Source organism: Coenobita brevimanus, chromosome 6 (assembly GCF_032717465.1).
Source record: "Coenobita brevimanus isolate Jiangsu-jjx chromosome 6, ASM3271746v2, whole genome shotgun sequence".
Classification (NCBI taxonomy): Eukaryota; Metazoa; Arthropoda; class Malacostraca; order Decapoda; family Coenobitidae; genus Coenobita; species Coenobita brevimanus.
Window position 1 is genome coordinate 58,373,342 of NC_136959.1, and position 13,305 is coordinate 58,386,646.

At 41.7% G+C, this 13,305-nt stretch overlaps 1 protein-coding gene across 1 annotated transcript in view; it reads right to left on the reverse strand.

Moving 5' to 3' along the window:
* LOC145401339 (uncharacterized) overlaps positions 1 to 12,579 on the reverse strand; it is a 41,595-nt gene extending 29,016 nt beyond the window's left edge. The window contains exon 1 of the mRNA XM_080273668.1: positions 12,360 to 12,579. Coding sequence (XP_080129794.1) covers positions 12,360 to 12,579 — 220 coding nt within the window. The remainder of the gene's footprint in view (positions 1 to 12,359) is intronic.
* Between the last annotated feature and the right edge of the window lie 726 nt (positions 12,580 to 13,305).

The following is a 13,305-nucleotide window of genomic DNA, read 5'->3' on the forward strand; positions in this document are numbered from 1 at the left end:
TCACCTTTAGATTCCGTTTCTTACACACTCTCCCAAACTCATCCACCAAGCCTTGCAGCTCCCCTTCGTCTTCACTCAACAACACAGTATCATCTGCAAACAACAGTACAGAGAGTTTCCAAACACTATCCTCTCTCACCAGGGCCACTCCAACATCCACTACCCTACCTTGTACCTCTTTTATTACCCCATCCATGTACAGATTGAACAACCATGGAGACATGACACATCCCTGTTTCAAACCAACTTTCAAAGAGAAAAATTCACTTAGTTCACCATCCACACGCACTGCAGCCTTCGCACCATCGTACATACTCTTCACAGCATTCAACAACTTCCCATCTACTCCATATATTCTTAACACTTTCCACAATCCTTGTCTATCCACCCTGTCATATGCTTTCTCCAAATCCATGAAAGCCGCATACAACTTCTTTCCCTTCTCTAGAAACTTTTCCACTAAAGATCTAAGAATGAATATCTGATCTACACAACCTCTTCCCTTCCTAAAGCCTCCCTGTTCTTCTCCAACTAATTTCTCTGTTCTTTCTCTAACTCTGTCAATAAGTATCCTACCATACACTTTTCCTATTATACTAAGAAGACAAATGCCCCTATGATTACCACACACTTCTTTTTCCCCTTTTCCTTTGTACAAGGGAATAATTATACCTGACTTCCAATCCTCCGGGACTCTACCTTCCTCCCAGGCCAATCTGCACATCTTCCACATCCATTCTACTACTATCTCTCCCCCATGCTTCAGCATTTCACCACACACTCCATCAATTCCTTGGGCTTTCCCCGATTTAACTTTCTTCATTGCTTCCACAACTTCTATCCTACTGATTTCTTCCTGTCTTCTCACCTCCCTTCTTCTCCCAGCCATTCCCCAGCCACTTATACTCGCATTACTTCCATCCTCTACATTCAACAATTCCTTAAAGTGTTCTCTCCATCTGTTCACTTTTTCTCCCTTCTCCACTAGTAATCTGCCATTTTTATCTTTCACTCCCCTGCTTACTTCACTTCCACCCTGTCTTACTCTTTTCACTTCTCTCCAGAACATTTTCTTACAGTCCCTCCACTTTACACTCAAATTCCTTCCAAATTCCTCATCCACTCTCTTCTTACTCTCTCTTACTAATCTTTTCACCTCTCTCTTTCTTTCCACATATAACTCTCTCTTCCGCCTCTCAACTTCTTCCACGCCCCTATTTCTCATCCATTCATTGTATGCTTTCTTCTTTTGTGCCACAGCCTGTTTCACCTCTTCAGTCCACCACGCTGTTCCTTGCACCCCCCTTCGTCTTCTCTTCCTTCCACACACCACATCACATGCTGCACATATTTCTTCTGTAAATATCTTACACACACCTTCCACGTCTCCCATCTGCTCCAATTCATATTTGCTCAATCGTTCCTCCACTTCTCTCTTATACTCTGCCTTTTTCTTATCCTCTTGTAACCTTTCCACTCTCCTTGCAACGACTCCTTCCTCTCGTCTTTCCCCTCTTCTATTCCTCCATCTTACTTGCATTCTAATTCTGGCCACCACCAAGTAGTGGTCAGAAAGTCCACTCCCCCAACCTCTATACACTCTTGCATCCTTTACACATCTTCGCATCCTTTCATCCACACACACATAATCAATCATTGCCTTCTTTTCATTCAGTTCACCACCCACCCTTCTCATCACTCGCCATGTATACCTGTGGATCATTTTATACCTGAAGAGGGTATTGGCTATCACCAACCCCCTCCCAGCACAAATGTCCACTAACGCACTCCCATTCTCATCTATCTCAGCAGGCACACCCCACTCACCAACTATTCCATCCACCTTCACATTCCCAACTTTACCATTCATATCACCAATCAAAAACACTCTCTCATTCCTTCCAAACTTTTCCATGCACACTTCCACATTTGTCCAGAACTCTTCTCTCACCTTTCTAGCACGATCTTGCGTTGGCGCATACACACACACAATCGCCCACATTTGTATTCCAACTTTCAACTTTACCCACACAATCCTTGGCCCAACTGATCCATACTGTCTTATGCTCCTCTTCCATCTTTTACTCACAACTATACATACTCCTTCCTTTGCCCTCTCATTCTCACCTACTTCTGCACATATACCCCATCCATACTTCCATTCTCTCACACTTTCTCCTCTCCATTTTGTTTCAGTTATTCCACATACATCCACTTTCGCACCCTCAAGCACCTGGACAATCTCTCTCTCTTTCACCTCATCATTCGCTCCTCTTACATTCCATGTACTCATTACCAAGTCCTTTGTCCGGTCCTGGGTCGTCATCGTTTGGTCAGTCCTTGTCCGAGGCTTCTTGTTTGTTTTTTTAGTTAGTTGTTTTCCGGGGAGGGGCACTAACCCTCCGCCAACCCTTTTAGTCGCCTTTTACGACAAGCAGGGATATATATATATATATATATATATATATATATATATATATATATATATAGTATGTATAATATATCTGTGTGTGTGTGTGTGTGTGTGTGTGTGTGTGTGTGTGTGTGTATGAATGAATGTGTGTATAATTATATAATGTACATACGTACAGTATGCATGTGTGTGTATTATATTTGTATGCATTCACATCATGTGTATTAGTTTGTACTTGTGTGTATGAATGTATGTATGTACCCTATTATGTTTTTGCATATACTATATACCTGGTATACCTACAGTACTCTCTTACCTCCTAACCCCACATGCCACTCCCTACCCATGTTCCCTACACCATTTCATTACATCATTAATCCCACCCGCTAACCCCGCTCCCTCCTAACTCCCACCCCGTAACCCCACTTCGCCCCTTACACCCACCTCTTAACCCCACTCCCACAACCCCATCCCACTCACTTACCCCCACCCATACCAACTCTCCAACAAAACGTTAAATTGTCAGAAACTTTTGTCACTTATTCTCAGCTGTTCACAGTGTCCTTATGTCCGTAATTCCAGGATGTCCGCAGTTCCTAGATGTCCGTCATTACCACATGTCCTTACTTCCTAGGTGTCCATAATTCCCAGAAGTTCGTCATTTCCAGATGTCCTGAATTCCAGCGATTTGTGTATTACACCTTAACATTTTCTTATACGCTATTTATATTGGTTTAACATCAATACAGTTTGCATCATTAACATACAAGAAGGTTTTGGGGTGTTACGGGCTGGATGAATCGCATAGGGGTAGGTATTACGTAAATCTCCAGAGTCATTTAGAATAGGACCCTAAGATCAATGTTTTCTCAGCGATCGATAGCGGAAAAACACACACACAGGGTTTATTCAAGTGGCATTTACATACAAGAAAGGGTAGTAGTGTGTGTGTGTGTGTGTGTGTGTGTGTGAGAGAGAGAGAGAGAGAGAGAGAGAGAGAGAGAGAGAGAGAGTGAAGGAGCGGAGGAAAGAAGGGAATAAAGAAAAAGGGATTAATCTGTGAAAGGGAAACGGATTTAAGGGAGGGAGACTGAGGGAAAGGAGGAAGTAAAGGGGAAAAAGAGAGGGAGGTAAAGAAGGAAAGGGGAAGGGAAGCGGAAGGGGTAAGGAATGGAAGAAGATGAGGCACAAGAGAAAGGCAAGAGAGTGAAAAGAGTGGCTGACTAAATGGTAGGAAAAAAAATGAAGGGAAGTGGAAAGTAAGGGGTAAATATGGAGGGGAGATTATACACACACACACACACACACACACACACACACACACACACACACACACACACACACACAGTATTGGGTTCTGACAGACCTTATCGTCTACTAAATATTTTGCAATAAAGATGTTGTAGCTGCGTTGATTTCTCTCATTTTATGCTTTTTTAGACACTCTTTTTGCTCAAAATTTCGTAATGAATTCGAGTGTAATAATACCCTTTACTAATTCGTTTTTCAGTTCTGACAGGCATTGTTTTTACTGAAAATTTCGTAATAAATACTTACTATGTTCTTAACTTTGGGTTTCATTTTTGACAGGCATTCGTTTTGCTCCCCAAATCATAAATATTTTAGCGCAGTAGTAACTCTTATTAATTCATTTTCAGCCTCGACTGACATTCAGTTTCTGTGCAAAATCTCGTAATAAAGCATTGGTGCGGTAGTGACATTTATATATTTGGATTAGGTAAGAAGTTTATCGAGCGCGGGTAAAAATGTGTGTTGGCGGTGCAGGCGGTGACGTTCAAATTATACAGTACAAGGTTTTGTGGCTGGACGTGTGAGCCACCATTCTGTCCATTGCTTTCCGAGAATATTATTAGATCTTGTCTTTGCTTCGTGTTCTTTTGGGGTGGGAGGCTTTGTTGCATCTCATTCTAATCCCGTCAACGTTCCGAAATATTGTTTCTTTGATTTGTATTCTTATGGAGTTGGGAAACTTTATTGCACCTCTTCCATACAAGTTTATTGCTGTATATGATGTGTTAATATTTTCTTGTATTTCATTTATGCATTCTGTCCAGTACATTCCGAGAATAATTTTGGGCCTTATGTTCGTGGGGTTTGAAGGCTTTGTTGCCCATCCTTCTTACCGATGTGTTTCCGTGTATGGGATGTAATACTCCCGTGTATGTTTTGTATGCAGTCTGAGTCGGTATTAAAACATATGAGAAGATTACTAGAGAGTTACTGGGGTCAGGTGTAAAATGTTCAGCTGTCTATAAAGTGGTTCATTTTTGTTAGTGAGAAAATTAGATGAAAGAACTAAATAGGAGTCGAGAGCATTATATGTACTCAATACTGTATGTAATCTGATTGGCCCTACCCATGGACGTATTGGGAACTTGTCACCTTCAGTACAACGACGTCTTGCTGTATTTGCTATCTGCTACAGTCACCAGGAGATTTGATTCAGCTTAGGACACCCCTGATAATGAAGGGGATATTGAGGGCTGTATCTAACCCCTTCAGCAGAACAAACCCTCATGATCAGAATAAAATCACCTGGAAATACAAAAAATAAAACATATACCCACAGATTGATGGGGTTGATAGCGCTTTTAACATTTTATTTTATTCCTGCTGTTACTAATAGATTGTATTATACCCAGAAAATACCTCTCGTGGTAAAAGGGTTAAAGGAGACAATGGATAACCCTTTCAGTTGGCTCTCTGTTATTTTGTTTTTATTTTTTCTTGGAGGGAACAATCTTGCGGGCCTCTGGCCTTTGATTCTTGCTTCCTTGCATTAAAAAAAAAAAAAGTAAAGAAAATCATCTAGCAAAATCTACCATAAATAAAATACATCAGGGATGGAAGGGATACAGATCATACAGTCACCATCTCGTTTCCTCACCACATTTTAGATCCGATTCTTCATCCCGGTCCCACTCATCTGGTCACCACGTTCTGCCTATTTCGTCACTACGTTCTGCCTATTTCATCACTACTTTCTACCTGTTTCGTCACCACATTCCGCCTGTTTCGTCACCGCGTTCTGCCTGTTTCATCGCCGCATTCTGCCTGTTTCGTCCCAACGTTCTGCCAGTTTCGTCATCACGTTCCGCCTGTTTCTTCGCCACGTTCTGCCTGTTTCGTCACCACGTTCTGCCTATTTCGTCACCGCGTTCAGCCTGTTTCGTCACCACGTTCTACCTGTTTCGTTACCACGTTCTGCCTGTTTCGTCGCAAAGATCCTCCCTGTTTCATCGCCGATCATTCAGGCAGATTTATCAATAGGGGGCAGTCAAATTATTTCAGAATTATTTATAAATGGCTATGGCGTTCTTCCTTGCTTAAGGGGATTGTAGTACTTTCTCTTGCTGCATTTCAAGGGCATGAGTAATAAGCAATCCCAGTGGTGACGAAACGGGCTGGTGAAGACACGGGTATTTAGTTGAGAGTCGGGATGGTGACGAAACGGGCTGGTTAAGACACGAATTTTTTGTTAAGAGTCGGGATGGTGACGAAACGGGCTTAGTCAGAGAAACAGCTATCTTCCCAGTTCCATCTGAAGAATATTGATTGTTGGCGAAATAAAATGAAACCCTCATCTCTACTAGTGCGTGTTTCAGTTGGTTCGATTTTTCGGCAATGTATTCGTCAGATTTTGGGAAGATATTTATGTCTCTGTACGCTGGATGCAAGGAGTGTTATGCGCAGTAATTCCGAATTTAAAAACAGCTGCAGTAAAGAAGAAAACGTGTTCATTAATCTGTTTGCTAATATTAGAGAAAGGGAAAAAAAGCTGATTGTAATGTACCCAATCACGTTAACTCAAAATCACGGAAGTAATAAAATGTAACCGAACAAGGAAAATGACACACACACACACACACACACACACACACACACACACACACACACACACACACCAAGCGAGAAAGTGAGAAAGTACGGCAAGTTAACGAAAAAATGGAGAGAAAAAAAAAATGAGAAAATAAGCTAACACAAAATCTAATCAGAGTATAACCCAACGGAAGAACAGTAACAACAAACATATTTACAGAAAACGGGGGTAACTGGAGGGGGGACACACTGAAAAGTTCGTGACGTGATATTAAGCTTAACTGTCTGGCGGGTGAATGTCAGAGTAAACCACGAATCACATCCTCAGCTCCCCCGATGTTTATACAGGTACGAGAAGTCAACAGTTGTGGGGAGAAGGGGGGGTTTGGGGAGTGGGGAGAGAGGGAAGAAGGTGGTGGAGAAGATAGGGACTGGGGACACGGGAGGGGAGTGGTTGGGGAGGCTTTAGTGGGTAGGAAGAGAAGAGTGAGGTGGGTGGGGGAGCAAGGTGAAGTGAGAGGGTCATGTGAAGAGAGGAGGTGGAAGTGGGGGAGAGGATGAGGATGAGGGAAGAAGGGGAGTGGGAAAAGTAAGGGAAGGTTGGGGAGGGTGGAGGTGGACAGAAGAGGAGAGTGGATTGGGGAATAGAAGGAGGAGTGGGGGAGGGTTGATGAGGAGAGGGAAGGCGGGGTAGGGTGAGGGAGAGAAGAGGGGAATGGGAGAGGGCGGGGGAGAGTCTGGGGGAGTGGGAAGAGAGGAGGGGGGAAAGGGGAGAAGGAGGGGAAGGGGGAGGGGGAGACCAGGTAATGTCACCCCCGTCTGAGCGGACACAGCTGTTAAAGTTCAAACGCCACCGTCTCAAAGGTCGAGTGCCATTAATTCAGAGGGCTTGTGGCTGAGAGAGAGAGAGAGAGAGAGAGAGAGAGAGAGAGAGAGAAATTTATAATGTACTAAAAAAAAAATAATAGACATAAGAACGACTAACAAGAAATAACAATACCATTACAAGCCTTACCTCAAACGCGCTTGGATTTAGAAATAAAGTTAGAATTACAAGAGAATTCCAAAATCTTAAAAATTGCAATACCAGGAGAATAGAAATTACTTGGATCTATTACCGTGCCATGTAGTGGAATATTTAGTACTCTCTCTTTACCTGGATTGAGTGCGGGATAAAAATTTGGGAGGAAGACTGAAAGGGAAATGATATGGTATACGTTGGAGAGAGAGAGAGAGAGAGAGAGAGAGAGAGAGAGAGAGAGAGAGAGAGAGTCGCCAGAAAATAAACTAAATCTCCAGCCTTTCACACTGGAATGATTGAGCGCCCCCTTCTTACTCAAGAAACGTCGACACACCGAAACGCAAATGCTGGGTTTCACGGTCGGTAATTTGGCGTTTCTCGCAGCACAATTTTAGTTTTTATAAATGATCGAATGCGGAGAACTTTGGATTCCGGGATGCTGTAAATGAACGGGTCTTTGACGGTTAGAGAATGCTGTTTAAGATAATTGAATGGTCTGGAGCGTTTTAGAAGCTGTCACCCATTTCTTGCAGCTCAGTTTTCGTTCTTGTAAGTTTTTGGGTCCGTGACAGATTTGGAAATGCTTTTTTAGATCGTATAGTGGCTTGGAATGTTAGGAAGCCTTATTGTATCAAATGATCAGTTCTTCCGAGTTTAGGGAATACTCTTGAGGGCAGTAGAGTGGTTAGGAGCGTTTTAAGAGCTATGTCGTCGTTCATGAAAAGTTCATCGGTGATTATGTGAATTCTGGGGACATAACAAAGTGGTTCTCAGTGTTTCATAGGCCTTGTCATCGTCCTGAAGGATTTTTTTTAGTGATCCCAAGGAATTTTTCGTGATAATGAAGCGTTTTGGAGCGCGTCAGAATCTGCAGCGTTGATGGTGAATGATTACTTGGCGGCAGTGTGGAATCAGTCTCCGTAATGCAGAGGTTAGCGGCATTTTGGAAACTGTGTCTACTTAAATGGGTGGTTCTTTGGCATTAGCGGGAAGTCTGTCACCTTAATAAAGAGGTTCAGAGCATTTCGGAAACTGGGTCCTTCTAAATGAACAGTTCTTTGGTGGTTCTGGGAAGTCCGTCACTATAATAAAAAAAGTTCGTAGTATTTCGGAAGCCATACCGTCGTGACTGAACAGATTTTTGGTGATCGCGAGACTTCTTTGGCAATAATGGAGCGTTTCTTCTGTTCTCCTGGAAGAACGTCGACACAACTGAACCTGTCTCTCTAATTTTCGGAAAGTTATCCACGCATTAGGAGCAGTTTCGGAAAAGGTGCGCCATGGCGACGAAAGATGTTGACGCTAATCACTGGAATTGCCCTGTCCTTGAGAAACGCTTTCGCAGTGGTTACCGGAGCAAGGCCGCCGTAATGTAGGGTTTTCTGGATCGTTGCAGATGTTCCGTCGCTGTAATGAAACTTCTTGGTGGCTGTTTGAAGGAGTAGTGTGGTTCATTGGTGCTTGTTTGAGGGGGCGGTGTTGGAAAAGTTCCTCCTAATCTGAATCAAATCGTCTGGAGATGGTGTGAGTAATGAACGTTCACCGAGCAGCAACGGAAAGCTGAATCCCATGTAACAGCGCGTTCCGAAGTGGTTACGGGGGAAGTTTTGCTCTATTGTTAGGGAAATTATCGGCCGCGGTATGGACACCCGAAGAACACTTGCAACGTGAAGTGCTCCTGATTGCTGAAGTGCAAACTAGAATCTGCTGGAAAAGAATCACACGCGGAATTCGTTAACACTTGTCTTTCTCTGATATTTCTCCTTTTTAGCCCCCTCATGGTCGCTTTCTCACCTGTACTTTATTCCAGCTAACGTCAGACAATTTTATTTAAGTTGAGAGAGTATTACGGAGGGTTGGGAACGTTAATATTGCCATCATCAATCTTCCCATGATCGGGACAGTTCTTGTAATAAATTCCCTCATAATGTTAACATTTTGCAGTATAAATTTGGCTTCTACAAGTCGATGATGTATTTTTATTTTATTTTGTTCTTGCTTTCTCATAATTTCATTTAACTTGGGAGAGACATTTCGAACTGAAGGAGTTAGATTCGGGCTTCTTAAAACCTTTCACTATAAGATGGCCTTTCTAATTCGAATAAAATATCTAGAAGCAGCCTAAGTGAGACGAAATATACGTCATTGTACGGAAGGAATAATTTCCGTATTAATTCTCTTAAATTTTTTGCCACAGTTTTTCACTCCTGTTGTAATAGGTGTGTGTGTGTGTGTGTGTGTGTGTGTGTGTGTGTGTGTGTGTGTGTGTGTGTGTGTGTGTGTGTGTGCTCATATGGCGTATTTTTATAGGGTATCGGTATGTGTACAGTATGCATGGAGTGTGTGTGCATTAGTGTGCTTTATGCACGTACAGTAATGTGTATTATTGTGTAAAAATATGCTTACAGTATATTCAGACTGTGATTTATATGTACACTACACGGAACACATATCTCATCACCATCTTATGTACCACAGCGTCTTGTTCTCAGTTCTGGGCAGTTTTTAGTGTTTGGTACATCAAATAAAATTTTGGAGTAGCGATGTATGTATCAAGGAATATTTGGGCAATTGTGAAAAATCATTGCCTTAGCAATATTCAGACCTTATTTAGCACTTCTCACGATGCTGTATTTGTTAAATTTATTCAATTCTTGATGCACTAATCTGCTGTTCACTTGATATGGATAACATTTTGGAGACTTGAAATTACGTGATCTACAATATTCATCTTTTCGGAGTGAGCACTGGAAGGTTATAGAGGCTTGATGGTAATTATAATTTTCCCTATATGCGTTTTTCCCTTGTCTGTTTTGTAATTAAGAAGAGATTTATGCTTCCCAGCCGCACGAGGGTCGATAAGGCAAATAGTTACTGTGGGTATAAAGTTTGAGGAAGGGGAGGGGTCTTTGGATTCTCTCTTGTCCATGTAGACAGTTAAATTATTTACTAACCTAGATTTTAGGTTTTGAGGATGTGAGGTTCTGGTACCTTCACCACCCTTGTCTTCCTCGTATGTCGCTAATTTTATTACTGATACATGAACATGAAAATATGCAGTTCATAATTTCATGCGGTATGTATACACTTGAATACATATTAAAGTTGTTAATTATGTGACTTTAACAAGTGCCTTTCTTTTTTTAGTCAAAATTATCCATCATAAAATAACAGCAATATTTGCTAGAGTACTAAAAAATCCCTTGATTCACATTACGTAGTTTTCACATTTTCCTGCTGTCCTCAGAATGTTTTATTCAACTTAGGCTTGAACTGGCTGACCTGCCACACCCTCATTAACTTCGGTACTACTAAGCGCCCTTTCCTAAACTAATAAATATATAAGTAAGCAAATACTCGTAAATAAATAAATGCTGGTTTGGCTTAAGAAGGAACGGTATATAAATCCGTCCTCGGGTTTAAAGGGTTAACAAACAAAATTATTACGCTTGAATGGCCCCGTACGGACGATAGCGGTCCCGTGCGTGATTAAGTTTCTGTTAACTCCATAAATCAGGTAACGTCATTTGTAGTTTATTATTGTTTATTCTAGAATAATTTATTCATCGAAGGGGAGATTTTTTCTTTCGAGTTGGAGGGGTTAGATAAAGGCTGAGCTGTTTCGTTGATTGCTTGAGTTCGGTTGTATTTGCAAGCCTTTGATGGTGATTTGATGAAAAATGGAAAAGGCGCCAAGATCGTGAAGGAGGTGATGGTAGGGAAGAGAGAGAGAGAGAGAGAGAGAGAGAGGATAAATTACATAATCAGACTGAAGGGGTTTTACCTGAGATCGCGAAGGGAAAGTCAGACCCCGAATTCTCTACATCATTATTGAAACACAACGATGGCACTTTTAAAATAGTTTGAATTTTCGGCCTCGTTGCTAACTGCCTCATGTAGACTGGCATGCAGGCTAACCATTTCCTCTCATTACGTTTTCCAGAACTGACCAGATGTTACGTTACTGATTACTGCGTTACTTATTGCGTTACTGAGTTCATGCGTAAAGCGTGGTACTTGGTATAGTTACGTGGCGGGTTACTGTGTTATAATAAATGTTACGGATTGTTACCCCAACGATTATTGCGTTACTGACTTCTTATACTGAATGCTGGGAAGTGTTACGTTACTGATCATTGCGTTACTGACCCCTGATACTAAATACTACAGTGTTACGTTATGACCTCTTGCGTGGAGTGTGAAACTTATACAGAAATGTTACTTGTAGTGGTTCGGTGCTATTATCTGTGTTAAGATGTCTGCTATGGCGTGCTGCGTTACTTAATACTTTTTTTTGCGTTACTGTCCTCTGATAATAAATGTCACCTTATGTTACGTTGTTGATTTGCATTACCAGTCTCTAGAAATAAATGTTGCCGAGTGTTACTTTATTGATCACTGCCTTACTAACCTCTAATACTGCGTGATACCGAGTTCAGCGTTACTTATTGTGTTACTGACCTCTAACAGTGACTGATACCTAGTGTTGCGTTACTTACTGCGTTACTAACCTCTGAATAATGAGTGTGACCTAGTGTTCCGTTTCCTATTGCGTTACTAACCTCTCGTAGTGAGTGTTATCTAGTAATGCGTTACTTATAAAGTTACTGACCTATAATAATGAGTGTTATCTAATGTTATGTTACTTAATGGCTTACTAACCTCTAATAATCAGTGTTACCCAGTGTCACGTTACTTATGGCGTTACTAACATCCAATAATAAATGTCATCGGGTGTTATTTTACTTGTCACAGCGTTACTAACATGCAGTAATGTTACCGAATGTTACGTTATTAATAACTGTATAAACTGATGGAATGTGATACTAATTCTAATGTTGATAAGAGGATGTTTGTTATAACCTGTGGTACAGTTAATGTTATGGAGTATTGCCTTATGAATTTTTATATTACTAATCTTTAATGAGTGTTACCAAGCGTTACACTGCTCTCTGCGTTACTTATTACGTTACTTATTTCTTTACTTATTACGTTACTCATTGGATTACTTATTACGTTACTTATTGCTTTACTTATTACGTTACTCATTGCGCTACTTATTACGTTACTTATTGCGTTACTAACCTCTGGCATGGAGAGCGTGGTGTGTGAGTAGTGCCAGGTGCCAGGGCGGTAGCATAGGGCAGTAGAGGGCGGTGGGTAGGATGTTCCCCCTTATGCCATCGCCCCCCCTGCCACCCCCTGCCAGCCCCCTCACTGATGGCAGGGTGTTGGTGGCGGGGGGCGGCGACCCTCCTCCCCCTCTGCCCCCTCCGCACTTCCCTGAGGAGGAAAGAAGGGCCATTGCACTGCTTTGGGTCTTCAGAGGGGCGATTTAGGCTGTGTGGATTATCTTAGTTACCCTTTGAGTTTGAGTTTGTTCTTGAACTTGATTTACCCTCTTGCTTAGAAAACGGAGATGAGAAGAAGAAGAAGAAGAAGAAGAAGACGGAGTGGAAGAAGAAGAGGAAGTGGTTAAGACAGAGGAGGAGAAGAAAAGAGAGGAAGTGGATGAGATACAGAAGTGGAAGAGGAAATGCAGGAAGAAGAGAAAGTGGAATATGTGGAGAGGAGAAAGTTGTGGAAGGAGAGGAAGAAGACGGGGAGAGAAGTAGACCGGAAGAGGAAGTAGAAAAAGTAGAGAAGCAGAACTGAACGAGGTGAAGGAGAGAAGAAAAGTGGGACTTGAGAGGTAGGGGAATAATGAGGTGGAAGAGTAAGACAGGAGGAGGTAGAGAAGGAGGAAGAAAGAGAAGAGAAGAAATGAAACACGAGGAGGAGAAGAAATGAAAGAAGAATGAAAAGGGTTTACTTATTAGTATTCTAGCAAGAGAGGTTTAATTCGCTGTCGTTCTTTTCCCTGTAAAAACTGAAGGGAAATAAATACGTCCGATCACTAACACAAAGGAGTTTTCAATTCTCAGTGTACGATATTTTCAAGAGTTCTCTTCGCCTGGTCTCAGTTTTCAGGAGTTTTCAGTGTTCGTTCTGTCCAGGACTTTTTTTTTTTTTTTTTTTTTTTTTTACTGTT